The sequence below is a fragment of the Plecotus auritus genome, assembly GCF_963455305.1.
Source record: "Plecotus auritus genome assembly, chromosome: 7".
Lineage (NCBI taxonomy): Eukaryota > Metazoa > Chordata > Mammalia > Chiroptera > Vespertilionidae > Plecotus > Plecotus auritus.
The window spans coordinates 25,877,212-25,905,183 of NC_137774.1; the positions used below are offsets into that span (position 1 = coordinate 25,877,212).

Below are 27,972 nucleotides of genomic sequence, written 5' to 3' on the forward strand. Positions count from 1 at the left end.
CACTATTATAATGCTTTATATGGGTTAAGGTATATAGTCCTTACAACAACCCTGCGAAGTAGGTCCTGTGCCTATCCCCAGTTTACAGAAAGGAAAACTGAGGCACAGAACAGTTAAGTGATTTGCCTAAAGTGTCACAGCTAATAATTAGTAGCAAATTCAGGACTCAGACCTAAGCAGTCTGGGTAGAGTGGGTCTCAATAAAGGTTCTATCCCTTCTACTTCCTCCTCCCCTTGCTTTCAAGCCCAGATGAATCCCCCCTCTTCCTTCTACTGGATCTTTCCTGATGGGCCCAGCCCAGCTAGCCCACTAGGAATAGAAATCTCTCCCTCCTGGCACACTGCCAGGGTCTCTGGCCATTCTTTCTACACCAGGTTTCATGGAAGCACCTTGGGAATTGGGGAAACCAAGGGCCCTTCTTACTTCTACCCTCAACTTTTATCTGTTTCGTGTATTGAAGATTGTGTCAGATTGTGTGTGTGTCGGGGAGGGGGGGCGGCGGTGGTAGTGGAGAGAAGGGCTCTCTGCAGTGAAAGAAAGGTTTGGAAACTACTGATCTATTTTATTAATTTGTGCTCAAGAATGTGGTCATCACCCAGCCTGTGTGGCTCAGTGCTTGAGTGTTGTCCTTAAACCAGGAGGTCACAGTTTGATTCTCAGTCAGGGCACATGCAGGCTCAATTCCCAGAAGGGGCCTGCAGGAGGCAGCCGATCAATGATTCTCTCTCATCATTGATGTTTCTATCTTTCTCTCCCTCTCCCTTCCTCTCTCTGAAATCAGTTTTAAAAAATACATATAAACAAAACAAGACAAAAATGAGGAAAAAATGTGGTCATCAGTGTTATAACATTTTTTCTTTGTTTTTAGAATTATAATTTTATGTATATGCCCTGTTCCAACAACTAGATTATGAGTTGGTCTCGAGGCCTGGCCTTCCCTGGCTTGATGCCCTGCGCACAGTAGGTGCTCAGTCAATCTCTGATGAGGAGGAGATGTACTGAGACTGTCACTGTGTCTGGAGAGGAAGATCAAAGGTCCAGAAAAGTGCAGAGTGTAGTGTAGAAGCCCTGGGCTGTATTGACTCCAGTTGATGGAGGCTGTGGGCAGCCTTGCTGGCTCCCTCTGGGGGGCTGGCTGACTCTTTGCAGCTCCCAAAAGTCTCTGGGTTGTCTTTCTAAAGCCCAGTCTTCCATTCCTTTCTGCCTTTCAGATTATAGTTCCCGAAGAAGTGCTTCTTCTCCCTCTCTCCCACTGACAGGAAGGAACATGGGCAGCCCAGAGGCCTGCTTTTTGATTCCTAGAACTCTAGACACAGGCACCCACTGCCTGAAAGTCCTTTTTGTTTCTCCTCTTGGCCAACTTTCTCTGTCTTTGATCACTTTTACAACTTTGTAATTATGGGCTATAATGGGCTGGGGTGTTTGAACGGCAGGGTAATTATTTTCCACTGTTTCTACCCCAATCCTTCAAAGAGAGAGGGGTGGGAAGTAAAATCTCCAGAAAAGGGAGTCTGTGCCCGTCCCTCATGCTTTTCCAGGCAGGGCCGGTCCAGGGTCTCATTCTGGGGAAAAGAAACATGAGGCCCCGGCAGCACAGAGGACCCGGGACTCTGTTCTGTGAAGACTGGGGTGACCTCCCCGCCCCTTGGCCAAGCCTGGACTCTGAGATTAGCTGAAGGAGTCCCTCTCCTTTTCCCCTGTGGCTGCTCCCACACCCTGGCTTGGGGGGCTCTGAAAATTGCCTGGGGTTGCCTAGGTGGGGTGGACTTTCTGGGTGGAAGTGGGCAGGAGGGGGATGAAGGCTGTGCCCTCTCAACGTCATCAGTAACTCCATTCCGGAGTCGCGGAGTCCCGTGAATTTCCAGTCAATTAGCCTGGCAGCTTGGGCCTGGGCTGGGCCTGGGTGCTGGTAGAGGGCCCAGCCCAGCTTCCCTGCGAGAGGAGAGAAGAGGAAAGTTACCCTCCTGACCAAAACAGGGCCCCACTTGGGTGTCTCCTGGGCTCCCCTGCCTACAGGCTGCCTATTCTGAGGGGCCCCTGGCCTTGCTGCCTCCTGGGGAGCAGGGAGCAGGGTGCAGGGAGCAGGAGAGTGGCCGCTCCCCGGGCCTGCCTGGCAGGAGACCTGCCCCGACAGGCTCTCCGCAGGAAGGGAAGCAGAGATCAAAGCTCGAGAGTGTGAGTAAGCCCCAGCACTGGCTCCTCTTCCTGCCACCGCTGCTTACAGGAGGATTAACTCCTTCGTACCTGCAGGAGGGCCCCCCAAACTCAGCAGGCCCCCAGGAGCATGAAGGCCCAGGCTTTGCTGTAGGGAGGAAGTTTGAAGGTGGCTGTGCAGGGCAGGGAGACCTGACACTAAGGCCAGAAACAGTGTCTGTCTGTCGGTCCTTTGCCCTGTGCCTCCACCCCGCCCTCAGCTCTTATCGCCCTTCTCTTAGCCCACACCCAGAGCCCCAAGATCCCTGCTTTTTGTTCTCTTTCTCTCTCTGCCCCGCCTGGTTGGCTAGATTCCGCTTCCCCAAGCCTGCTCCTGGAGCCTTGGCGAGCATGCCTGTGCACATGTATATGGCTGTGTCCTGTGGGAACAGCCTCTCAGGTCCCTCCCTACCTGAGTCTCTAGTGCCACCTCTCAGGGAGGGGATGAAGGGATAAAGCACTGGACTCCATCAAGTCCTTGAATTGGAGTCAGAGAAAGAGCTGGCAAACTAGAGGTGGCAGGAAGAGAGCCCATGAGGCGGGCTGAGCCTGGGGCTCTGCATGGAGACCTCGGGGAGGAGCAGTGTCCCAGGCTCTTGGAACTTTGCCTGCACTGGGGGATCCCCGGCAAACTCCTCTTGTCAGGCAGGGCTGGACTCTGGAAAGCCCAGCTCTATTCTGAAGCAGCTGTCCACCTCTCTGCTCTCCCCACTCCCTCTGTACTGGGGACTGGTCATCCTCAGGCCCTGGGCTGCTGGCCACTCCCTACTCTCTGCCCTCACTCTTTTAGTGAAGGCAGACTGGTGGGACCCTGAGGACCAGGGCTGCCTTATTTGGCCCTAGCCTTAGAGCCTTTTGAGCACCTGACACCTACTAAACCCTTGTTAGGGGTTTGTCCCATTAGGAAAGGAAGGCCTGAATGTTGTCCCTGAAGGCAGTAGGACCTGGGTGAACTCAGGGTAGGGTAGGAACCCCAGTTCCACTGACCCCTTACATGTGAGTGTGCAGGGGTGCAGTGTGTACAGGGTCCTGGGAAGGGGTGGATGTGTGAGGAGGTAAGGTGGGGTGTGGATGGGCTGTGTCCTTCTCTGACCCCAGCTAGACCTCTGCTGTGTGTCTCTGCAGGCCCGAATGGCGGGTGAGCGAGGAGCCAGCGCCGTCCTCTTTGACATCACCGAAGATCGAGCTGCTGCGGAGCAGGTACCCAGGGACACTGGGGTGTTGGAGGAGGGGCTGGCCAGAGGAAGATAAAGTGACAGAGGGCAGAGAAGTCAGGACACAGCAGCCCTTGTGGGCACTTTCCTTCTGCAGCTGCAGCAGCCGCTGGGGCTGACTTGGCCAGTGGTGTTGATCTGGGGTAATGATGCTGAGAAGCTGATGGAGTTTGTGTACAAGAACCGAAAGGCCCATGTGAGGATTGAGCTGAAGGAGCCCCCGACCTGGGTAAGCACTGCCAGACTCCAGACCCTGCCCCACACCTGCTCTTACCCTCACTTTGTCTCATGGCATCTCCCACCGAAAGCCCTTAGACTCCTGAAGAGACTTTAGAAACCCCCTAGTCCAATTTCCCCTGCCAGCTGTGTGTCTCCGGGCACTTTCTCTTCCTCTCTGGGCCTCATCTGCAGAAAGAGCAAATCGGGCCAGCTGAGTTTTAAAGTTGTTTTCAGCTCTTTGGTTTCGTGGCACAGAGTAGCAGAGCCAGAATGAAACCTTGACCCCTTGGCCCCCTGAACCTGGCTGGTGTTTCTCTGCTGGCTAGGAACCTTACCCAGCTGCTCACTAGGTAGCTCCCACCTCTCAGAGGGGTCTCTCTCCCCCTTCCCCCAAGCACGCGGGTCTTCAGATAGTGCCTCTCACAGCTGACATCTGGAGGACCTTCTCCTACAAGTAAGTGCCTGTGGGCAGGAGGAACCACCTAACCCCACCTGCCGGTTCTTCCCACCAATCCCCTCTGCTAGAAGACTCAGGGGGACCTTTAGCAATCTTTATGTCACCTGGGCTCCCATGTTTCTGCCAAATTGACCCAGCTCCTTCCAGAATATGACCCTTTCCCTCTCTGTTCGCTCCCCCAGCCAGATTATGATGTGTGGATCCTCCTGACGGTGGTGGGCACCATCTTTGTGGTCATCCTGGCTTCGGTTCTGCGCATCCGGTGCCGCCCACGCCACAGCAGGCCGGTGAGCAGGGTGGGCTCCCTGGTGGAGGTGGGCATGTGCATGTGTGTGCGAGGGTGGGGAGCAGGAAACAAAAGTGAGGAAAGAAGTTGCCTTTATGCCCATGAAACAGTTTACATCTGAATATACTGGCATTTAACTTCAGTGATTTCCAGCAGCCTCTCTCCATAGGTTTGCTCATTCGTTCATTCATTTGATAAATACACTGAGCCCCCTCATATGTGTCAGGCACTGTTCCAGGGACTGGGGGTAGCACAGGGAACAAAAAAGACTACAGATCCCTTCTCTCAGGAGCTTTCATTCTAGTGGGACGAGACAGTCAATGAACAAAATAAATAAGTAAAATACATAGTCTTTTAGATGGTCATATGTCCTAGGGAAAAAAATAAAATAGAAAGGAGGACAGGCAAGGCAAAGGGGACAGAGTGAAAAAGTAAGGCCAGGGCCCTAGCCAGTTTGGCTCAGTGGATAGAGAGCATCAGCCTGCAGACTGAAGGGTCCCAGGTTCAATTCCTGTCAAAGGCATATGCCTGGGTTTTGGGCTCGATCCTCAGTAGGGGGCGTGCAGGAGGCAGCCCATCAATGATTCTCTCTCATCATTGATATTTCTATCTCTCTCTCCCTGTCCCTTCCTCTCTGAAATCAATAAAAATATAAAAAATAATAAAGAAAGGAAGAAAGTTGCTTTGCTGGGGGAAAATAAAATAAGTAAGGCCAGGAAGCCTCATTGAGAAGATGCCATTATAGGAAAGACCCTAAATGGGTGAGGGGGTTACCTGTGCAGGTATCTGGGGACAGCGTGATTGAGTGAAGAAAGCAGTAAGTCAAGGCCTTGAGGCGGAGCCTGCGGGATGTCTAGGAGCGGGGAGAAGGCCCTGTGATTGGAAAGGAGTAAGAGGGCCGAGCAGGAGGCAAGGACAGAGTCACGAGGGCCCAGTTGCATTGGGCTGTGTAGGCCATTGTCAGGATTGTGTTTTCACCCTGGGTGAAATGAGCGCCATTGGAGGGTTTCTAACAGAAGGAGTGCCAGGATCTGGCTTGAGTTTTAATATGATCCCTCTTGCCGCTTTGAGGAAACCAGATTACAGGGAGGCAGGGCTGGAAACAGAGAAACCGACTAAGAGGCTCTTACAGGAATCCGGGTGACGGTAATGGTAGCTTGGGTTAAGGAGGTAGCAGGGAAAGAGGTGACAGTTAAATGCTCCGAAGGTAGAGCTACAGGTTTACTAGTGGGGTGATCATGGAATGTGAGAGAGAGGAGTCAAGAATGGCACCAAGATTTTTGGCCTGAGCAATTAAAAGAATGGAATTGCCATTGACTGAAATGGGGAAGACTGGGGGAGGGCAGGTATGTGGTTGGGAGGGTTCATTGGGATTAGGGAATTCAGTTTATGGCACAAAGGGGTGTTTGAGGAAGAAGCTGGACAAAGTTTGAGGTGCCAATTAGATATCCAAGTTGAGATGTTAAGCAGGCAGTTGGATAAAAACTCTCTCCATCGGGTCATGAAGGGAAGGGGAGCTTGATGAGTGGGGGAGTGGGGTGGGAGGGCTTGGCCTGCTTGGCAGAGCCATATATGAACTCAGAGGGGACAAACTTTCAAAGGTAGTCAATTGACTACATGATTTATCAGGGTGACCGGGAATTGAGTACAAGCTGGGGTCTAGGGGTGAGGGAAAAGGATCCCTTACCCATTCTGAGCCCTACCCTTCTTCCCAGGATTCCCTTCAACAGCGAACAGCCTGGGCCATCAGCCAGCTGGCCACCAGGAGGTACCGGGCCAGCTGTAGGAGGGCCCGGGCTGAGTGGCCAGACTCAGAGAGCAGCTGCAGCTCAGCCCCTGTGTGTGCCATCTGCCTGGAGGAGTTCTCTGAGGGCCAGGTAAGGCAGAGACCATGGGTCACCTCTGTGACCAGGCTGGCGAGGGAGACTAGAGCTTGGGGGAGGAGGCTGGTATGGGTGTTCTGGCGGCATCTGTGTCCTTTGTATCATGCAAGGAGCAGAGGTAGGGGACACCCCTGAGGTTTGGTTGTTTTCCTGGTCTTCCAGGAAAGAGAACTGTTGTTTGTTGAGTGTGTACCATGTGCCAGGCTCTGCAGTGGGTGCTTTAGGTGCATTATCTCCTTTTAGTCTCATGACCATGAGGGGTGAGGGTAGATTAGTTTTTTATTCTTTTGTACAGCAGAAAACTGTCTGTTAAGAAACTTGCCCAAGGTCATGCAGCTAAGTGGCAAAATCCAGGTCTACTTTATACCAAAGCCCATACCTTTCCTATTCCACTAGGTCGTCTTTGGAAGTAGGTGATAGCAAAAAAGGAGAGGCCAGAGGAAGTTAGGGGGATGTTCCGGTTCCTGGCCACTCCTGTAGCTACAGATAACTTTGGTTTGGCCCCCTTGTTTTCTCCAGGAGCTACGAGTCATTACCTGCCTCCATGAATTCCATTGTGCCTGTGTGGACCCCTGGCTATATCAGCATCGGACTTGTCCCCTCTGCATGTTCAACATCGTAGGTAGGAGGTGGACCAAGGTCTGCCCTCTGTACAGGCAGATGGGTCTAGAACAGGGATGGGGAACCTTTCTTCTGCCAAGGGCCATTTGGATATTTACAACATCATTCGCAGGCCATACAAAATTATCAACTTAAAATTAGCCTGCTATATTTGGTCAAACATTTAATTAACTCATCCCTAATGCCTTGACAGGGCCAGACCAAATGATTTTGCGGGCCTTATATGGCCCACGGACTGGATGTTCCCCATACCTGGTCTGGAACCTGGTTTCCCTGTGGGAAAGGGTTTGCCTTGACGCTGGGAGGACGCAGCACTACCTCCATAGTTCTCTAAGCTGCGCACTGTTCGGGAGTGCCTTGTCTGAGGGGAAGGCCCTTCACAGGTCAGGCATCTTTATTATTCTAAAAATTATTTGTATTTTTATGACAGCTTTGTTGAGTCTAAATCTGAACTTGTATATTTATTATTTCAACTTTCTGGCAATAAACAATCCTATTCTAACAAAACCAGGATATTATGACAATTTTCTAAGAGATGGAAATGAAGTAGCTTGAGGAAAAGAGAGCCTTTTTCTAATTCACCCAGAGGTGCAGTGTGTGCTTGCAGTGGCCTGGGTGAAAGAGCCCCCATGACTGCGGGGAGCAGGGGTTGCCATGCAGAGTGGAAATCCCAGGGGACAACCTGACTGGAGGGAGCGAGGGCATCCCAGGGCACATACAGGTTAGGAATGTCCTTGGTCGCCCAAATTCTGACTGGGCTCTAAGGCTGTGCAGGCTCAAGTAGGTATGCTATAGCCACACCTTTCTGAATGCACCCTCATAGGTTTGTGCAAACACCTGTGCTCTTGGTTCTTTCTTCCAGAGGGAGATTCATTTTCCCAGTCCCTGGCACCCTCTCGATCTTACCAGGAACCAGGCCGGAGACTCCACCTTATTCGTCAGCATCCTGGTCATGCCCACTACCACCTCCCTGCTTCCTACCTGCTGGGCCCTTCCCGGACTGCAGTGGCTCGGCCCCCACGACCTAGTCCCTTCCAACCCTCCCAGGAGCCAGGCATGGGCCCCCGGCACCACCGCCTCCCCAGAGCTGCACATCCCCTGGCTCCAGGCGAGCAGCAGCATCGGACAGTGGCCCAGCACCCCTTTGCGCAGAGCTGGGGTCTGAGCCGCCTTCAATGCACTGCACAGCACACTGCCGCTTGCCCAGCACCCCCACGCCGTGCCAGGCCTCATGACAGCAGTGGGTCTGCAGAAAGCTACTGCACAGAACGCAGCGGCTACCTGGCAGATGGGCCAGCCAGTGACTCCAGTTCTGGGCCCTGTCATGGCTCTTCAAGTGACTCAATGGTCAACTGCACAGACATCAGCCTGCAAGGCATCCATGGCAGCAGCTCTACCTTCCGCAGCTCTCTAAGCAGTGACTTTGACCCCTTGGTATACTGCAGTCCTGAAGGGGAGCCCCAGGGGGAGGAGACTCAGCCCAGTGTGACCTCGCGGCCTCGTTCTTTGGAATCGGTGGTGCCCAGAGGGGAAGCCCAGGTTTCCAGCCATGTCCACTATCATCGCCATCGGCACCACCACTACAAAAAGCGCTTCCAGTGGCATGGCAGGAAACCTGGTGCTGAAACTGGGGTCCTCCAGTCCCGGCCTGCTGTTCCTCGGACACAGCCCCAGCCAGAGCCCTCCTCTCCTGATCAGCAAGCTGCCAGATCCAACGCAGCAGCCCCTACCGGGCAGCTCCCCAACCCACAACAGCCCAGGGCCCTCACAGAGCCAGCCCCAGACCTAAATGATGCTTCCAGTCCCAGTCCCAGTCCCAGTCCCAGCAGCCTCTTCCACTTGCAGAAATCGGGCTTCCCTGTCCGACACCCACAGAGGAAACGGCGAGGGGGTCCCTCAGAACCTACCCCAGCCTCTCGGCCCCAGGACTTGACTGCACACCTAACTTGCCAGATTTCCCCCCATTATGACCCTAGCCTGGCATACCCTTGGTCCCCAGAGGCCCACCCATTGATCTTTGGACCTCCGGGCCTAGAAAGGAGGATGCTACCAGAAACCCCAGGCGCCTGTTACTCAAGTTCACAGCCAGTGTGGCTGTGTCTGACTCCACGCCAGCCCCTGGGACCACACCCACCTGGGGAAGGGCCTTCCAGATGGAGTTCTGGCACCCCAGAGGGCAGGCCATGCCCTTACCCACACTGCCAGGTGCTGCCAGCCCAGCCTGGTGAGTTTTCAGGGGAAGCGGGTGTGGGGGGGAGAGGAGATGAGAGCTGTATATTGCAGAACAAATGAAATCCAATGACAAGGGGTTGATGGGAGCTGAGAAGTGTACAACAGGTGTGACAGTCAAAATACTGAACTACTGGCATTGCCTAGGATGCTGGCTAGAGCGCTCTGGCTCTGCCAAGTGTCATTCCTTGGTTACGGATCATAGGGAGGTCTCAGGGGAAGTCTTAGTGTGGCATAGATGTTAGAAAACACCTGGGGTGGAAGACCTCTGGGCATATGGAAAGGTCTGAGCTAGGACTTGGGACTCCTGAGTTGTGAGTGGAGCTGGGGGTCAGGAAGTGTGGCTCTGTGTGGATGGGCCCTCCAGGGAGGAGGGAGTGGCCCTGGGTTCCTGGGTTCTGGCTAGAGCAGGGTCAAGTAGACAGGGTCAGATTTCCGCCTCAGATCCAGGTGAGAATTCTGTTCTAGACTGAAGTTGACCCCCTCAGGAGGGAGACATGGTTCCTGGACATATTTTGAGGTGCAAAATTATGGACCAGGCAGGGATGTTACCAGAAAGGGGACCTGTCCCTGAGAGGGTCTGCCCAGGGCTGATGGTACTGTGTGGGTCCTTGACTTCCTGCAGAAAAATTTCACAACAGGAATCCAGGTGAATTTTAGAGGATGTTTATTAAAGCTGGGGACAGTGAAACAAAGAAGGCCTGGGGAAATGAGCCTAGGCTGGGCTGCTTCGGCTCACTAAGAAGTCAGAGAAAAGGGAGCCTTGGGGACAGGTTCAAGGGGTTTGCCTGGGATGAACTGTCGCTGCCCATTGCTCTCCTGGTTGCAAGCCTCATGGGTCCCTTAGAGTTTAGGAGAAGCATGCCTGTGGGGGAAGAAGGAGTTGGAGGAGAAAGGCAAGGGGGTGCTCCTGGGAAGGAGAGTGCTTGCTGGGACCTTTGAAGGGTTTAAGACTGGGCATTTAGGGGAGGACTTGGGGGAGGATTTCAATAGGATAATCATCAGCTTTATGCTGATGTACCAAAATGAGATTTATTCTCTTAATCTCATCTGTCCTTGGGTGTGGTTGGCAAATGGCACTAATTGGATTTTTGCTATCTGTCTCCCTGAGCAGGGTGATTTAAGCTATTTACCCTCTGATTGGGGAAGAGAAGTGTAAATCATCTACTCTTTTTTTTCCCCCCTCCAGAGAGAGGAAGGGAGTGGGAGAGAAACATCAGTGATGAGAGATAATCATTGATCAACTGCCTCCTGCATGCCCCCTACTGGAGATCGAGCCCACAACCTGGGCATGTGCCCTGACCAGGAATTGAACCCTGACCTCCAGGTTCATGGGTCGACATTAAACCACTAAACAACACATGCCGAGCCCATTTACTCTTTTAAGTGTACTGCTGCCAGGGCCATCTTCCTCAAATCAGCCATCCAGAAATCCTCAAATGTTCTATTTTGTCCATAGTATCAAAAAATCCAACCTGGTTTGGCCTTCAAAGCTCTAGCACCATCTAGCCTCCATCTTCCTTCCCAACCTTATTTTCCACTCTTTCCTTTCCCTTGCCTTGCTCCATGCTTTAGCCAAACTGGTTTGACACGTGTTGCAGATTTTGCAGCCCAGAATATTCTGCTGCCTTCCTATTCCCATAATTCCAATTCTTACCTATTCCTAAAGGACCAGCTCATTACTCCCCTGGGACATGATCTCTCTCCTTACTCCTTTCATCTCTTATGACCTCAGTCCTGTCCCACTGGCATTATTGCCATTTGCACACAAGCCTTCTCTCCTACAAGGTTGCCGAGTCCATACTTATTCTTTTTGGTCTTCAATTTGGCACATGTTGGCAGGCCGGATTCACGAGTGCTTAATAAGTATTTATAGGGTGAATGAATGAAGAGTAAGTATTGGTAACATACTAGTGGCTATTATGTGTTTCTCTTTCTCTAGATTTGTTTTTCTCTTCCCTGTATCCCAACTGGGGCACCTCTCAGCTTTCAATCTAATCACCTTTTCTGGACACACTCTCTACTCCTCCCTCTCTGCGGTTCCCTCCCTGCCATCCTCTCCTGCAGGTGGTATAAGCACGGGGGCTGTGTGACCCTCAGTGACCTCTTTCCTCCCCTCTCTCTAAATGCAGGCTCGGAGGAGGAGCTTGAAGAGCTGTGTGAACAGGCCGTGTGAGATGTTCAGGGGTAATTACCTCCAACCAAGAGTGTGCTCTGGATGACTCAGGGCCTGCCTGGCACAGAGTCCTGCTCCCAAGAGAAGAAAGGATCTCAGAAAACACCCCTCTTTTCGCCGTCCTTTCTGGAACCACTGGAAGAGGAGTGGTGATGGTGGGTGGCAGGAGATCTTGTTTCCTGCTCCCAGCTCCAGAGCTTGTCCGCAGCACACATGTGCAGGGCAGCACGTCTGTGTCCGGCAGGAACCAGCTACTACTGCCTGTGTGGGCTGGCTTCCCGGAAGGCTGTGTTTTGAGAGCAGGAAGCTAGGTGTGGGTAGATAGGTGTTATAAAGGTGCTGCTCCTTCCCCCAGCCCCAGCAGGTCTCCCTCATCCCAAGCCTCATGTTTATACCAGACAATGTAATGTGTCCAGCCGATTTCATGACCCCTCGTCACCTCCTTTCTTGGGTGAGTCCTGCACACCAGTTTGGCTCCCCCTTGGTAAGGCTGCTGCATCAGCGCCAACCTTGGCTCTTATCATTTTCCTTCTCTGCAAAAGGATCAAGAGCTGTGGTGACCCCTGAACCCTAAAAGCAGGGCGGGATTGGGGGACGCTGCAGTACCTGCCCCAGTACATAAGGGAATGTGTTCGTCCCTTCTTGTCCTTAATTTTCAGATACACGATATTAAGTCAGAAGGGAGGCTCTGGGAAGCCAGAGTGTGGGGTTCTCTCCCTGAGGTGGAGCTTCTGACCTTCAAGCTTCTTTGTCACTCCTCAGCCCCTATTTCTCCAGGAGTTGGGGATGGGGGGGATGGGAGGGAATAACTTCCTTGGAGATCTCCCATGTCCAAGTCCCAAAGTGGGTGGAACGAAGAGGGTTTCTGTTGGACTTCATCTAGAAAGAGGGAAGATGGAATAAAAGTAGAAAAGGCAGAAAGACAGCTGAACAAGGACAAGGGATTCTTGTCTGGGAGTCTTCTCTCAGAGAAGGGATAGGGAACAGGAGAGAACAAAGGAACAGCAGAGTGGGACCCTTGGGTTTAGATGTCCCCAGAGGCTCACTTCCCAGTATAAGCCATACAGGCCAGGGACACACAGGAAGGCGTGAGTGCGATAGTAGATTTGGAGCAGGAAGTCTGGTCTGAGTAGCTGGTACCGATTGGGCAAGGGCTGAGGGGCCTCCTTGGGGTGACATTCACCCCAGGGCAGCTTGACAATTGCTGGCCCCTCAGGCATGATCCCATTTGGAATGTGAATGTGGGAGCAGAGCGGGCACAGGAACCCCCCTGGGAATGTTCTTCCTGCAGAGTCAGTGGGGAACTGGTACCGAGGCACCCACATGGTTATTTATATCTGAACCAGACAGAAAGACGCTTGAATCAGGCACTATGTTGAGAAATGTATTTATTTGCTAATATATTTATCCATAAATGCAGTCTGATCTCGTGGTTTTTGTTCTCTTATGACTGTCACCCAGGGTAACACCTACGTCTTCTACGTCGACAGAAATAAATTGTGGTCAGAGGCTCGGCTCTGATGCATGAAAGGACAGGGTAGAATGGGGGGCCTGGCAACGAGAACTGGGCTATAAGCCCCTAAACGCATGGTTCAGTGAGATCAGGGAAGTAGAAAGGGTGACTGGATTCTCACGTTGGTTCAGTCTGAATTATTGGGCTGCTATTTGCTTCACACACTAATTTATGACGCATCAGCCGCTTTCTTTGTGACCTTGGGCTAATACTCTGTGCCTCACTTTTCCACCCATAAATGGGCCTACGTCACAGTTGTTGCAGAGCTCCCCTGAGAAAGCAGAGGGCACGCATGTTCCAAAGTGGAAAGTAACCAGAGATAGAGGACATGCTAACCCGTCAGGAGCCCACCTGCACACAGCCTGGGACCCCCCACCTGCACACAGCCTGGGACCCCCCACCTGCACACAGCCTGGGACCCCATGGGCACACAGCCTGGGACCCCACAACAAGCAGGCCTGCCTTGAAGCTGTTTCAATTAGGAGGCCTGGCTGGGAGGACAGAACAGCAGGGCCTGAAGCTGTCCATACCCAAAGCTCCAATCAGATAAACACCAATGACTGCTGTGCCTACACACCGACTATTGTGGGTCAAGAGAGCTGGTGCAATGTCGGCATGAAATCCCACAGGGCCCAGAGCCCTGGCTCTCCACCTCCCGGTGCACATCCCCTTCTGCTTCTCTGGGAAAGGCTTGGTAGGGGTGGTGGCTGCCTGGTGCCCAATCTTGAACCACAGACAGAGCAAAGCATTTAGCTTCCTACAGGGTAAAATGAAAATAATAACAATAATAATAATAATTAAAGGCCACTAATCTCGTACAGATGTTCTGAAGTAAAAGAACTGTCTACATGCTAAAAGCATAAATTATCAGCTGGAATGAGGGAACGAACGTAGAGTTTCAAAAAATAAATATGCATTTTTTTCCGCCCTGCTGGCCCCTCACAGGCCAGCATTCCTGTGGACGGCAGATGGACAGCCTACAATGCTCTCGCAGTTAGGAGGGAGAGGGCCGTCCCTGGATTTCGTTTAGTTCTCTGCAGAGATAATCGAGGGGGAGACAGTGGACTCTGGCCCTGCACTTTTAAAAAATGGGAGGACAAAAAATAAAATCGGCTCTCATCCGGGATCCTCCTCAAAGACCTGGCGCGCGGCCTGGTGCCAGCGCCGAGATCAAATGGCCCGCGCCACAGCGCGTTCCCGCGCAGGCGCCAGCTGCGCCGCCCCTCCCCCACAGGCCCCGCCCACAGGCCCAACGGCCGCCCCGCCTAGCCCTCGTGCCCGCCCAGGTGGCGGGGGCGCGCGCCGGCCCAGGTGACTCCCGGCCAGCCCCGCCTCCAGGCGGGAGAAACCATTTCCTAAGGCGGGGGTAGAGACGGGGCTGCGGCCTCCTAGACCGGAAGCGGACGTCTGAGGAACCGGAAGTGCTAGGCATTCTGGGTAATTCACTGTTTATATTCAGCGGAGGAGGCTGCTGTGGCAGCATTTTCCTGTTCTGTTTCTGTCGAGAGGATGGCTCTGGAGACGGTGCCCAAGGACCTGCGGCATCTGCGGGCTTGTTTGTTGTGTTCGCTGGTCAAGGTATGTGTTGGGACCTGGTTGTTGGGTGAGTGGGGACCAAGCTGGGGGGAAAAGGATGAAACGGGGTGTAGGAAGCAGCTGGAGGCCACTGTTTACATCGGTAGGAACAGATCTTGCAGCCGTAGGCAGGCACGGACGGTCTTACATGCCTTTGAATCCTCAATTCTTAGTGCAGGCCTGACCCTTAACAGACCTTAAGTGAACTTCTGTGGGGTCTGAATGACACTGGGAGTCAGAGAAGTGGGGTCAGTAGCAGAGGGAGTAGATGGAGAGAGTACCAGATCTTGAGGAGACTAGGGAAAGGAATAGTAAAGCACAATTGGGAGCAAGGGCAGAAAGAATGTGAGGATGAAATTTCGGGACTGTGGGAGTGATGAGTGGGGGACCTCTGTCTGATGAGACAGCCAATATAGGCTGGTCTTATACTTGACCAGGTAGAAGTGTGGAGAAAGCTGCTTTTTCTTTTGGTCTTGTTCACACTCACTTATCTCCTTAAAATTCTTCCCTCATAGACTATAGACCAGTTTGAATATGATGGTTGTGACAATTGTGATGCATACCTTCAGATGAAGGGTAACCGAGAGATGGTATATGACTGCACCAGCTCTTCCTTTGATGGGTAAGTCCCTTTAGATTTCTTTATTCACTTCTACATTACCCTTACACTACACTACCAAGTGAATGTGGGGCAGACTTTTTTTTTTTTTAATCCTCACTCGAGGATATGTTTTTATTGATATTTTTAGAGAGAGGCAGGGAGAGAGAGAAACATTGAACAGTTGCCTCCTTTATGTGCCCAATGGGGGATTGAACCTGCAATCTAGGTATGTGCCTTGACCAGGAATTGAACCCAAAACCTTTTGGTGTACGGGACAACGACGCTGTAACCTAGCCACCCAGCCAGGGCTGGGGCAGACTTTTGATATAATTCTGATTCATATCAAAGTTATTTGAGACACAATGTCCAGTACAGTAGCCACTAGCCATGTGTGGCTTTGAGCACATGATATATGGCTAGTCCAAATTGAGATATGCTTTAAGTGTAAAATATACACTGATTTCAAAGATTTAGTACAAGGAAAAATAATGTAAAATATCTTATTTTTTTATTAAATGCCAAAGTGATAACACTTTGAATATATTGGGTTAAATGAAATATATTATTGGAATTAATTTTACTTTTTTGTCTTTACTGTTTTAAGCATGGCTACTAGAAAATTTAAAGTAACTTGTGCAACTTTCATTATATTTCCACTGGCCATTTCTCCACTAGACTGTGAGCTCATTGATGGTAGTGTAGGGATTGTGTTTATCTTGTATACCAGGACCTGGCACAAGGCCTGGAAGATTATGGATGCTTCATAAATGTTTGTTGAATGCATGAGGATCCTTTTTGAAACTGAAGAGGAGGGAAGGTACAGTGATGGTAAAATATTACCCCAAAGCTGATACTTTTAAATATAAGAAAAGTTTTTCTTGTCAAGATTGTCCAGTGGGGAGAATAGGAAATGAGATAAACCTAAGTGGCCAGGTCTCAATTTTCCTTCCCCAAGGCAGTATTCTTTGGGGTTTAAGAAGGTACTATGGTTTCTTTTGCTCTTAGGCCAATTAAGGGTTTACACATAAACTGGGTGTGAAAGTGTTCACAAAACAGCAATCACAGGCAATTGAATAGAAAAACTTGTTGATTGGATGAAGGAAAAGCAGTTCTCTGGTGATAGCATTTTGGAGGCTGTGATATATGAAAAATTCCTTTAAGGCTAGTTGAGGGTGTTTCTATAAATTTAAGAAAAGAAGTGTTTATAAATTAAGTGTTATTTATAAATTAAACAGTACATTAGACATGAACTGTATATGAGAAAGGTTGAAACGGAATCATTTGGGGTTTGGAAAGGATTATAGTGGAACCTCGTTTCTGGAACTTAATTCATTCCAGAGGGCTGTTTGAGAAGTGAGAAGTGACTTGTTTAAAAGCGGAATCATTTTTTCCCATTAGAAATTATGTAAATTGAGTTAATCCATGCTAATTGCTTTTTCTTTATCCAATCAACAACAGTTTTTCTACCTATTCAATTGCATGTGATTGCTGTTTTGTGAGCACTTTCACACCCTTAGCAATATTAGCACTCTCTTTTTAAAAATATATTTTATTGATTTATTACAGAGAGGAAGGAAGAGGGAGAGAGAGTTAGAAACATCGATGAGAGAGAAACATTGATCAGCTGTCTCCTGCACACTCCCTCCTGGGGATGTGCCCACAACCAAGGTACATGCCCTTGACTGGGATCGAACTTGGGACCGTTGAGTCAGAAGGCCGATGCTCTATCCACTGAGCCAAACCAGTTAGGGCAATATTAGCACTCTTGATGGCCTCTTTTATGTTTTAAAATTGTGCTAATCCCCTATTTTACCAGTAACAAAAGCATTCTCTCCTTTGCTTGTAACCTTTGAGACACTTTTTGTCCTGCTGAGGTATCAGCATGAAAGGGTTGTCAGGTAGAAACTGAAGTTTTGGTCAACAATGGAGAGATTTTTTTTTCTGTGAACAACTTGGTTGAGAACCAAACTGTTTGAGATGGGAGATGTTCGAGGAACGAGGCTTCAAATTTACATTATTTCTAATGGGAAAAAAGTGATTCAGTTTTTGAACAATTGCTTGTCAAACACATTAACAAATTAAGTTCAAGAAATGAGGTTCCACTGTACTTGCTAAAGTTCCTTCAAGGTGGACCAACTTCATTTCTTTTTTAATTCTTTTAAGGTAGTCCCTTCGTTAATTTCTTAGCACTGTTTTTATCGATCCCCAGTAGGGGCAGTGCAGGAGGCAGTGGATCAATGATTCTCATTAATGTTTCTATCTTTCTCTCTCCCTCTCCCTTCCTCTCCGAAATCAATAAAAACATATTAAAAAATAAAATAAAGAAATGAACAGCCTGGCAGGTGGGGTTCAGTGCTTCAGTTTCAACCTATGAATCAAGAGGTCACGGTTCCATTCTTGGTCAGGGCACATGCCTGGGTTGTGGGCTTGATCTCCCAGTAGGGGCCTTGCAGGAGGCTGCTGATCAAAGATTTTCATCATTGATAGTTTTTATCTTTCCCTTCCTCTCTCTGAAATCAATAAAAACATATTTTAAATAAATAAATAAAATAACCAACAGGCCAAAATGGAATCACTTTTGCTAAGCCATGGCACCAAACCAAAACTTACTAAGCAACCTAATCAATGTTTCAATCAGTCCTGGGTTCTGGGCTTCCACTCCTTGAACTGTTGTGCTGGCTGGGAACAGAGTAAAGGGGGAAAGTTCCTCCCGTTTTTCTCTTTAGTAGGTGAGGCTCTGGCTGACTGTTTCTTTTTCCTTCCTAGAATCATTGCAATGATGAGTCCAGAGGACAGCTGGGTCTCCAAGTGGCAGCGAGTCAGTAAGTATCTCTCTTTGTCCTTATGCTGAACTAGTGTTGTTGCTGCCTCTGGTCTGTTGGGGGCGGGGGGTGCAAGGGTGGGTCTTAAATTAGTGGGTAAGTGGCCTCAAGAGTGAGAAAGACGAGAGAAACCAAGATGGCGGCATAGGTAAACACCTAAACTGATGCCTCACACAACAATATCAAAACTACAGCTAAAAGACAAAACGGACACCATCCAGAACCACAGGAAAACTGGCTGAGTGGAAATTCTACAACTAGAAGAAAAGAAGAAAGCACATTGATACTCAGAGGAGCTGCAAAAGGCTGAGGTACAGAGACTTGCACGCGGAGAGGACGGGAGGCTGAGTGTGCGGCTGGCTTTCTAAAGCGGGAGGGAGAAGGAAGCTCCCGACTGCACTGAACTCCAGTCCCGGGCGAGACACTGGGAAACCAGACTCATTCGGGGGGAATCTGGACTGTCAGGAAAAGAAAAAGCACACTGAGACCTGGGAGCTGCGGAAGGCAGAGGTCAGGAGGTGCACGTGCGCAGAGTGGACTGACTGCTGAATGCAGGGGAGGCTGAGTGTGCGGCTGGCTTTTTAAAGTGGGAGGGAGACAGAAGCTCCCAACTGCGCTGAACTCCAGTTCCGGGCAAGTTTCTGGGAACCCTGACACATTCGGGGAGAAACAGGACTGTCTGGCAGCGGGCGAAACTCGAGGGTGGCTTTCTCTCAGAGGTGCTTGCAGCGATTACCAAGGGACACTGAGACCCAGGGGCCTCATAGGGCACGGCTGACAGGAAGCCAAGGCTGTCTGCTCCACCCTGAAACTCCGCCCCATCCAAGCTGAGCACAGAGGCTTTTACAGTTTTGCAAGTCTTGTCTCATAAGGGTGTCTCCAGCACAGAAGTTCTCCCAGCATAGACACAGCTGATCCTCACAGTCAGTTGGCCTGGAGGTCAATTCCTCCCAGTGATACCAACAACAATCAAGACTTAACTACAACAAGGCTGAGCACACAGTCCACAAAGGGGTGCACCAAGAGTGTCCACCTCAGGTAACTGGGGAGGCTGAGCCACTGTGCCCTATAGGACACCTACCACACAAAGCTACTCTACCAACTCAGGGAAGCAGTGAAAATGCGGAGACAAAGAAACATCACAAATGAAAGAAATGGAGGAAAACAAACGACTGGATATAGAGTTCAAAACCACGGTTACAAGGTTTTTCAAGAATTTCCTAGAAAAGGCTGATAAATTTAGCGAGACCCTCGAGGATATGAAAAAGGACCGACTAGAAATTAAACATACACTGACTGAAATAAAAAATATTATACAGAGACCTAACAGCAGACTAGAGGACCACAAGAATCAAGTCAAAGATTTGAAATACAAAGAAGCAAAAAACACTCAGCAAGAAAAGAAAAAAGAAAAAAGAATCCAAAAATTTGAAGACAGTGTAAGGAGCCTCTGGGACAACCTAAAGCGTACCAACATCAGAATTATGGGGGTGCCAGAAGAAGAGAGACAGCAAGATACTGAAAACCTATTTGAAGAAATAATGACTGAAAACTTCCCCCACCTGGTCAAAGAAATAGACTTACAAGTCCAGGAAGCACACAGAACCCCAAACAATAGGAATCCAAAGAGCACCACACCAAGACACATCATAATTAAAATGCCAAGAGCAAAAGACAAAGAGAATATTAAAAGCAGCAAGAGAAAAACAGTTAATTACCTACAAGGGAGCACCCATATGACTGTCAGCTGATTTCTCAACAGAAACTATGCAGGCCAGACGGGAGTGGCAAATATTCAAAGTGATGAATTGCAAGAATGTACAGCCAAGATTATTCTACCCAGCAAAGCTATCATTCAGAATTGAAGGTCAGATAAAGAGCTTCATAGATAAGAAAAAGCTAAAGGAGTTCATCAACACCAAACCAGTATTATATGAAATGCTGAAAGGTATTTAAGAAGAGGAAGAAGAAAAAGGTAAAGATAAAAATTATGAACAACAAATACATGTCTATCAACAAGTGAATCTAAAAATCAAGTGAATAAAAAATCTGACCAACAGAATAAAATTGTGAATATAATAGAATCAGGGGCATAGAAAGGGAGTGGACTGACAATTCTTGGGGGGAAAGGGGTATGGGGGGTGTGGGAAGAGTCTGGACAAAAATCGTACACCTATGGATGAGGACAGTGCGGGGAGGTAAGGGCAGAGGGTGGGGTGGGAACCGGGTGGAGGGGAGCTATGGGGGGAAAAAAGAGGAACAATTGTAATAATCTGAACAATAAAGATTTATTAAATTAAAAAATAAAATAAATTTTACAAAAAGAGTGAGAAAGACAGGTTTGTAGGACAGACAAAGTATACTGTGTCCTGTCTTTTAATATTTTGTTTTTTATTAATACTCACCAGAAGACTATTTTTTCCATTTATTTTAGAAAGAATGGAAGGAAGAGGAGGAGGTGGGAGAGGGAGGGAGAGATTGAAGGGAGGGAGGGAGAGAGGGAGGAAGGAACGAACGAATGAACGAACTTCGTTTGGTTGCCTCCCACCCGGAATGTAACTCATTACCCCCCAGTGCGTGGGCCAATGCTCTAATCACTGAGCACACCTGCCAGGACCTGTCATTTAATATTTATAGCCAGAAGTAGCATTATTTTTATTTTCAGCTTAAGCTTCTATTTGGTCTTTAATCTTAACTCACTCTCACTGCAGCCTCTTTTCTTCTCTTTCAGGTAACTTTAAGCCTGGTGTGTATGCAGTGTCAGTCACTGGTCGTCTGCCCCAAGGTAATAATCATCATAATATAAGCCAGTGTTTATTTACTGCACCAAGCTCTGGAAGTTCTTTATGTGACTTATTCCTAGTCCTCATAACTCTGAGGGAATCCAGGCACAGAGAGGTTAACCCATTGTATGCCATAAGGGTCTATAGATGCAAGCGGCAGACCTTCCCCACACGCCACGCACGTCTATAAAAAAAATGTTTTCCCTAAGTGGCAGCCCTGACCAACTTTAAAATAATTTTTTGTGGGAATTTTCAGCTGAAAAATATTCAAGAACACCCAAATTGTAACGTATTTATTTTTATAATATTCATTGCAAATTGATTTTTTTTAATTAAATTCAAAATATCGTGGCATGTGGGGATGGTTTTCATTTTGGACTCGTGGTAGTTAACTGGTTAAATAACTTGCCCAAAGTTACCCATATAGTAAGTGGGGAGGCAGAATTTTAACCCAGGCATTCTGACTCCAGAATTCTTGCTTTTGACAACTACAGTGTGTCTCTTTTTCTTCTTATTCGTACCAAGTCATTACCACACACTTGCCTGGATCTTCAGTGGTAACAAGCCATGGACTTTCAATGAGCAGTCTAGGGATTCCTCCCTGCCCCCAAAGTGGTAGCTGAAGGACCTTTCCTATCTTCTTTACTCACAGTACCATTTTCTTTTTCTATCACAGGAATCGTGAGGGAGCTGAAAAGTCGAGGAGTGGTCTACAAATCCAGAGACACAGCTATAAAGACCTAGCAAGATGCATGGCTGCCAGTGTCTTTGCCACTGCCTCCTGCCTCTGCTTATTTATTGTTGTGAAACTAAATGGACAGAACTTCAAATACTCCTCACTCTTCAATTCTGAAGCTCAACGGACTGATGAGAGAGCAGCACAGTGTGTTCCTGGGCCATTTTACCTTCTTTGGACTACTAGTTGGGGTAGGAGTGGTGTGGGTTGATGGATTAATAGAGTGAATTGAGTGTGGGGTAGGATTTTTTTTCCTGCCCACACCTCTGGCTGCCTCCTTGCCCATGGTCAGGACTCTTATCAAATGCCAATAAACGTGAATCCATAGCCCATGATAGATGTGTCTTACCTCCTTAGCTGGACACAATAAGAGCTCACTTGCCCTTTAAGCACCTTCCCAGAGCAACAGAGGCCCCTGCTGTCTCTGAGCCTCCAGGGTTACAGCATTGTTGTGTGCTTCCTTGGGTTTCATTGGAAGGTCCGCTGTTTGGAGTCTGGACAATCCCATCATCCTGGTAGGCCTGTTGTCTGGGGATTGCCACCCTAGACCTAGCACAGCAGGTGTCCCTTAGAGAAATCCTGAGAGTTGGTATTTTTTACCACGTGACCATGTTTAATACTTTATATCTTTCCTACCTTGTCTGTTTTCTTTTTGCTGTTCTTCCTATACCTTAGGTCAGCCAGTGGCACCCATGACCGCCCCAGTTACCCACATTCTGCCACATCCCCCTAACTGGAGACCCTCAGGTGGCTGCTGGGTCTGGCCTGGCTAGTTTGTGCCTCCATAGGAAGGGGGCTGCTCCCTTTCTCCTCTGGCCTAGTAGGGGGTCTTAAATGATGCCATGTTATCAATGAGTTACTTGTTTTGGGATTAAAGATTTACCATAAATCCTGAATTTCTTAAATTTCCACAGAACATCCTGTTAGTGTCCCCATTTTGATTTCCCTAGATTTCATGTTCTCCATCTGTAAATGAGAATGATTCCTCTGCCAATTTACCTCAGGATTGTTGTGATTATAAAAATGAAGCAATGTGGAAATTCTACAACTTGTTTTATAAAAGTTACTAGGGGCCCAGTGCATGAATTTGTGCACCTTGAAAGGAACTGTGGGCCACGAGGCTGCAGTGAGCACAGGGGTGGATCTTGGCCCATCTTCTGTGCCCCCGCCCAGCCCCTCCCGTCGTGGCCCTCAGTCCCCTGTCTGCTGGCAGCCCCGCTCCCGCCACCGCTCCCACGCATTGATGGTGTTGGCCGCACTCACGCTTGCTGATGCTGCGGAGTGATTGGGGCTGGTGCCAGCAGTGGGTGTGAGTGGGACTGGTGCCATCAGTGGGTATGAGCTGCGGCTGCTGCCCTGATCAACCCTCAGGAGCAGGGGGAGGTTGAGAAGCCCTCGGGCGATTAGGGCCGACAGATGCCGCTTGCACCCACTGACAGCACTGAGCGATCAGGACCAGTGCTGGGTACTGGCAGCAGGTACGAGCGGTGGCTCTGGCGCCGGCTGCGGGAGCAAGCGGGGCCATCGCCGGCAGTGGGTGTGAGGGCCGAGTGGGAATGTAGCATGCAGGAGCAAAGAATTTTCAGTAACCACCAGAGGCTCACCCCGATGACAGCGACCAGCACCCTGCCTTGGTCTGGCTCACCTGCTCCACCATCTCGCTGTGGCTGACCCCCGCCACGTACTACACTCTGCCGCCTGCCCCCAACGCCTGCCATGTTCCACGTGTGTCCCCTGGTGGTCAGCCCATGTCATAGTGACCGGTTGTTCGATTGTTCTGCCATTTGGTCTATTTGCATATTAGCCTTTTATTATATAGGACTAAAGGCCTGGCCTGCACCCTCTCCAATCTGGGACCCCTCGGGGGATGTCCAACTGCCAGTTTAGGCCGGTTTAGGGATCAGGCCTAAACTGGCAGTCGGACATCACTCTCACAATCTGGGACCACTGGCTCCTAACTACTCACCTGCCTGATCGCCCCTAACCACTCTGCCTGCCTGCCTGATCTCCCCTAACTGCCCTCCCCTGCTGGCCTGATTGCCCTTAACCACCTCTGCCTCGGCCCCTGTCACTGTGGCTTTGTCCAGGTGACCGGAAGGACGACGAGGTGACCGGAAGATGTCCGGTCGACCTAGTCTAATTAGCATATTACCCTTTTATTAGTATAGATATTAATCGGTTCTCTTTTTATTAGCCATTCTTCAATAGAAACAATATGTGCAGTCAGTGAAAATAGTGGGGGAGCCCTAGCTGGTTTGGCCCAGTGGATAGAGCGTTGGCCTATGGACTGAAGGGTCACAGGTTTGATTCTGGTCAAGGGCACATGCCTGGGTTGCAGGCTCAATCCCCAGTGGGAGGCATGCGGGAGGCAGCCAATCAATGATTCTCATCATTGATGTTCCTCTCTCTGTCTCTCTCTGTCTCTGTGTGTGTGTGTCTCTCTCTCTGCCTTCCTCTCTGAAATCAATAAAAATATATTTTAAAAAAATAGTGGGGGAAATGCCCAGAACCACCACTGCAGGGTGCACTCTGACTCACTAGCAAAGGTGCCTGCATCGGGCTTTGTGTCTCTTAGCCACCTGGTGTTGCTAGTGAGTCGGTGTCTTGGTGTCTTAGTAACCTGTGGCCTAGAGTGTGGGAAGGAGGGAGAGATGCTGACTCAAGGGATCCCCACCCCCTACCCCCTTTCCTTGTCCTCAGAGGCCCATGGAAAGGAAGCTGGAATTGGCCCAGCTGCTCATATCACCCCTCACAGGTCCTTAAAGCAGAATCATTTTCTCTGATGCCTTCAAATTCTGAGGAAATGGTCTGTAAACTCTTAATTCCAACTGGATTTTTCAAGGATTTTCCCAAGCCCAGTAAATTAAAAGAGCTCCAGGAGTGGTGGTTTCTGTTGTCCTATCAATGTGAAAGCTTTGGGAAGCAGCTCCATCAGCCTGGAGCTTACACCCCAGAGGGGAGAAGTGGGTTTCGGCAAGAGTACCTAGGCTGTGCAGCCAACACCCAACTTTCACTGGCTTTCTCGAAAAGTCCCTTGGAAATCCCCGATTGCTGTCCTGCGTGTCTGACCCGGACGTGGCTGCTTGGTGAGAATGGAAATAGTTGTGGGGAGGCAAGAGGAGCTGCACACAAATAACCACACTCAGGCTGCCTCAGCTCCACACAGCGCTGGGGCCTTAACTGTCAGCCTCGCAGGAAGCGAAAGACATAAGTGCTGGTGGTTGTGGGGGAGGGGTGGCCAGTTGCAGTGACCGGATTTCAGACTCAGTGTGCCAAGCGGGCTCTGCCTGGGAGCTGCTTCTCAGTTTGCTCTCGTGCTCTTTCTGGTCCTTGAACCTGCTTGTGGTGCCGCTCAGCAGCCCAAATAGGTCATAAGCTTCTGGAGTCGCATGCCTTGCTGGGAGCCCAAAGAAGCTGAAACGGGCTGTTGGTTCTTCAAGGCTCCCTGGGAGAGAGCAATGCTGTGCGGAAGAGGTTTCGGGTGCCAGTACTGCTGTCCGCATTCTATGTGCCCTGTTCACTGTGCCTGTCAGAGTTTCCACCTCACTCTGACAGTTGGGGTCCCACATCTGCCCAGGGCTTTGATCTCTTAACTCTCATTGGACTTCTCTCCAGAAAGGCAAGGCTCCACCCTAGTTTAACAAGGACAGACTCAAATCAGGCAGATTAGAAACCGAGTAGTGACCAGGCTGCCTTCCCCTTGCCCGCACATTCCTCATTCTCCACTCTCCACCCACCACAGGCTGTGGGGTTAGGGTATCCCAAAAACGGGGGTCAGAGGGCAATGCATTGCTGAATGCAGCCTCCAGTCCAAGGCAGGGATGGGTAGCTGATAGAACAAGGGTCGAAACATTCTGGTCTTGGAGGGGAGCAGTTTCCCCAAGAGGAAAGGGGATGGACTGACGAAGGCCTAAACTCACTGGGCTCTTCAGGGTTGGGGACTGAGGCCTTACTGCCCTGGGCCTGGCCACTACCTTCTAACTCTCAGACTGTCTATAACCTGCTATTTAATCCGCAAGTCCCCTCCTGACACCTGATCTGTAGAAAAGAGACAGGTAATGTTGGAGAACAGACTAATAACATCTTGCTTTGTCTGGGAGTCTGGTTCAGGTTCAGTATCAGGGAAGCCTTTCATTTAAATAGCATTTTACAGTAGACAAAAGGGCTTTTATGTCCATTATCTTATTTGATCCTCACAAAACCCGTGTGTCATAGTTAACACCCTATGTAGTGATGAAGAGGCTGAGGCTCAAAGAGTTAAAGTGACTTAATTATGATCAAGTAGTAGAGGCTTAGCTCAAAAAGCACATTGCCCACACCCAGTTTAGGGCTGCTGTTTCCGACATGGTTATCCCTAAATGCAGCACATTGCTCCCTTCATGAGTATTCCACAGAACCAGCGCGAGGCATTAGCTTGTTGAGTGAAAGTTACATGTCCCTGCACGTTGAGCACCCCAACCACCCTATGCCCAACACCTACATCTCTAGTTCCCAAGTCTAAAACTAGCCAAAGATAGGGAGGCAGTGTGGGGAAATGGCCCAAGAAGGAAAACCTTAGGATTTTGAGTGTTGGGAAACTTGTGTTGAGTATTGGGACACTGGTCAGTCCTCCAATTCCCTCCTGGCCGAGTTGTGCTTTCCACCCCAGCAGCTCCTAGGTATCTGCTGATCTGCGCCCCATACCCTCTAACCTCTCCTGCTGCAAATGACTAATTGTATCTACTTTCCACTTCCCTCCATTTCCAGCCCAGTTATGGCACCTTCACGCTCCACCGGAACACTGAGACTCCTGTGATGAAAATACACGTATCCAACGAGGGGCATTGTCCCTGCCTCCCAGCCCTGTTGCCTTCACCACCCACCAGCCCTGACTTTTCTAAGTCACTTTACTTCTTCAAACCAAAGTTTCCTCTCGATATAACGCAGTTGAAAAAACTCTAGTGTTGGGGAACAGGATAGCGGTTACCTGTGAAAGGTGGGGGTGGAAAATGGCATGAGGGGCTCCTATAGTGTCTTTCCTGAACTTGATGCTGGTTACATAGGTTGGTTCATTTTCTGAAAATGTATTGAGTTATACACACATGATTTGTGTTATATAAACTTTTCTGTTTGTACCTTGTACCTCAAAAGTTCCCTTAAGGATGTAGATGGCCATCCCTGTCTTAGGATAGTTGTGAGGATCAAATATGTTAATTTAGGTAAAAGCAATTTGAAAGCTGCAAATGACTAATTGTATCTGAGAGACTGTCAAGATCTAAAATTGTCCACCTCTTGCCGAAACCGGTTTGGCTCAGTGGATAGAGCGTCAGCCTGCAGACTGAAAGGTCCCAGGTTCGATTCTGGTCAAGGGCATGTACCTTGGTTGCGGGCACATCCCCAGTAGGGGGTGTGCAGGAGGCAGCTGATCGATGTTTCTAACTCTCTATCTCCCTTCCTCTCTGTAAAAAATCAATAAAATATTTTAAAAAAAAATAAAAAAAAAATAAAATTGTCCACCTCTAGGTAAGTTCGAGGTCAGTGTGGCCAGACTGTCATCCCTCTGGCATCATTGGTCAATAGATGTCCCAATACACTTATCCTAAATAAACATATCAAAACTGAAACATTTTCCTTCAAGTGCATGGCTTTTTGTTTTTAACCTCTTTCTATTCTCTTATTTTTTATGACTTAAGGGGTTTCATTGTGTTTTTTTAAAAATATATATACTTCCTTGCTGTTTGGATATGAGGATCTCTGGGTGTGATTTAACCTCTACTTGGCTCACAGTCGTTACAAACCTCCATTTTTGTATCATGTGGTGTAATGGTTCTGGGACTGACTATTTTCTGCCTCTTGGATTCACGTCAGCCTGTCAGCTGTCACTTTTGCCGCTCGTGTGTGGCTGACCCCCTTCCAGTCTCCTCTGACCTAAAAGAACAGACAGCCACACTTAGTAAAAATTGCTGTAGGGTGAGCTTGTAAAGCTTAGACTGAAAAAGAAAGCATGCGGCTGCCTGCCTGGGCCTTCGGCTCGGAGGCCTGCACCATTGAGGGTGAGGTCCAGAGTGTTAAAGTGAAGGCAGATCATACAGAGCAGGTGAGGCCTGGGAGAGCCGTGACTTAGGCCAGCCCTACACTTCGTGGGTGAGAAGACTGAGTCCCAGAGACAGTGGTCAGCCTGACCTCCAGAGGGGGTCACTGCTACTTTGTCCTACACTGCCTGCCTCAGCATCTTTTGCCTACAGATGCTGGGGTTTCTCTTTGTTAAGATCCCAGGAAGCAGGAACTGAGTGCAGAGGAAAGTCTGCCCCATGCTGCTGGCACCAAGGTGCCAGATCCTCTGAGAAATATGATAGAAAACACCTCTCCTCTAGACCCTGCACTCCTATGCTCAACGCACCCCTAGAGCGGAGGGCAGGTATTATGGGATCATGGACAAAGGATTTGAATCCCAAGCTTTTTCTGAGAAGGGGGTGTCCGTCCCAAAGCACAGGGAGGCCTGGGGTTGAAAGGAGTCAGGGAGCTAGCAGGCCCATGTCAAAAACTCATATGTGCTGCTTCCTGCCCGTGCACCCTCCTTCCCCTGAGCTGAGCTCTCTGCTACAAAGAGAACTGAAGGGAAGGAGAACAGCTTCAGACACCAGGGTGGGTGGGTGGGGGGTGGGGGGACCCTAGCTTCTCTCC

At 49.5% G+C, this 27,972-nt stretch overlaps 2 protein-coding genes across 4 annotated transcripts in view; both read left to right on the forward strand.

Annotated features, from left to right (window-relative positions):
* The window catches only part of RNF43 (ring finger protein 43), a gene marked incomplete at both ends in the record, with an annotated part of 58,525 nt that extends 45,815 nt beyond the window's left edge, over positions 1 to 12,710 (forward strand). The window contains 7 exons of one of the 2 annotated variants that reach the window (XM_080680046.1): positions 3,320 to 3,394; positions 3,506 to 3,637; positions 4,267 to 4,371; positions 6,086 to 6,247; positions 6,773 to 6,875; positions 7,737 to 9,098; positions 11,236 to 12,710. In XM_080680046.1, coding sequence (XP_080536172.1) covers positions 3,320 to 3,394; positions 3,506 to 3,637; positions 4,267 to 4,371; positions 6,086 to 6,247; positions 6,773 to 6,875; positions 7,737 to 9,098; positions 11,236 to 11,279 — 1,983 coding nt within the window. Of the gene's footprint in view, positions 1 to 3,319; positions 3,395 to 3,505; positions 3,638 to 4,266; positions 4,372 to 6,085; positions 6,248 to 6,772; positions 6,876 to 7,736; positions 9,167 to 11,235 lie in introns of those variants that run through there. The other variant, XM_080680045.1, reaches the window with a different exon arrangement.
* Positions 12,711 to 14,157: 1,447 nt separating this feature from the next.
* SUPT4H1 (SPT4 homolog, DSIF elongation factor subunit) lies at positions 14,158 to 26,909 on the forward strand. Of its 2 annotated transcripts, XR_013961195.1 has the most exons (6): positions 14,158 to 14,370; positions 14,883 to 14,989; positions 17,735 to 17,790; positions 20,522 to 20,575; positions 21,250 to 21,500; positions 26,056 to 26,909. XR_013961195.1 is itself a non-coding variant. In XM_080680014.1 (5 exons), exons 1-5 carry the CDS (start codon positions 14,302 to 14,304, stop codon positions 21,315 to 21,317), a joined length of 354 nt encoding a protein of 117 aa, XP_080536140.1. In that variant the 5' UTR covers positions 14,211 to 14,301; the 3' UTR covers positions 21,318 to 21,639. The 2 variants fall into 2 exon arrangements, 1 of the variants encoding a protein (XP_080536140.1); XM_080680014.1 differs by lacking the exon at positions 26,056 to 26,909 and having other exon boundaries at positions 14,211 to 14,370; positions 21,250 to 21,639.
* The last annotated feature ends 1,063 nt before the right edge of the window (positions 26,910 to 27,972 follow it).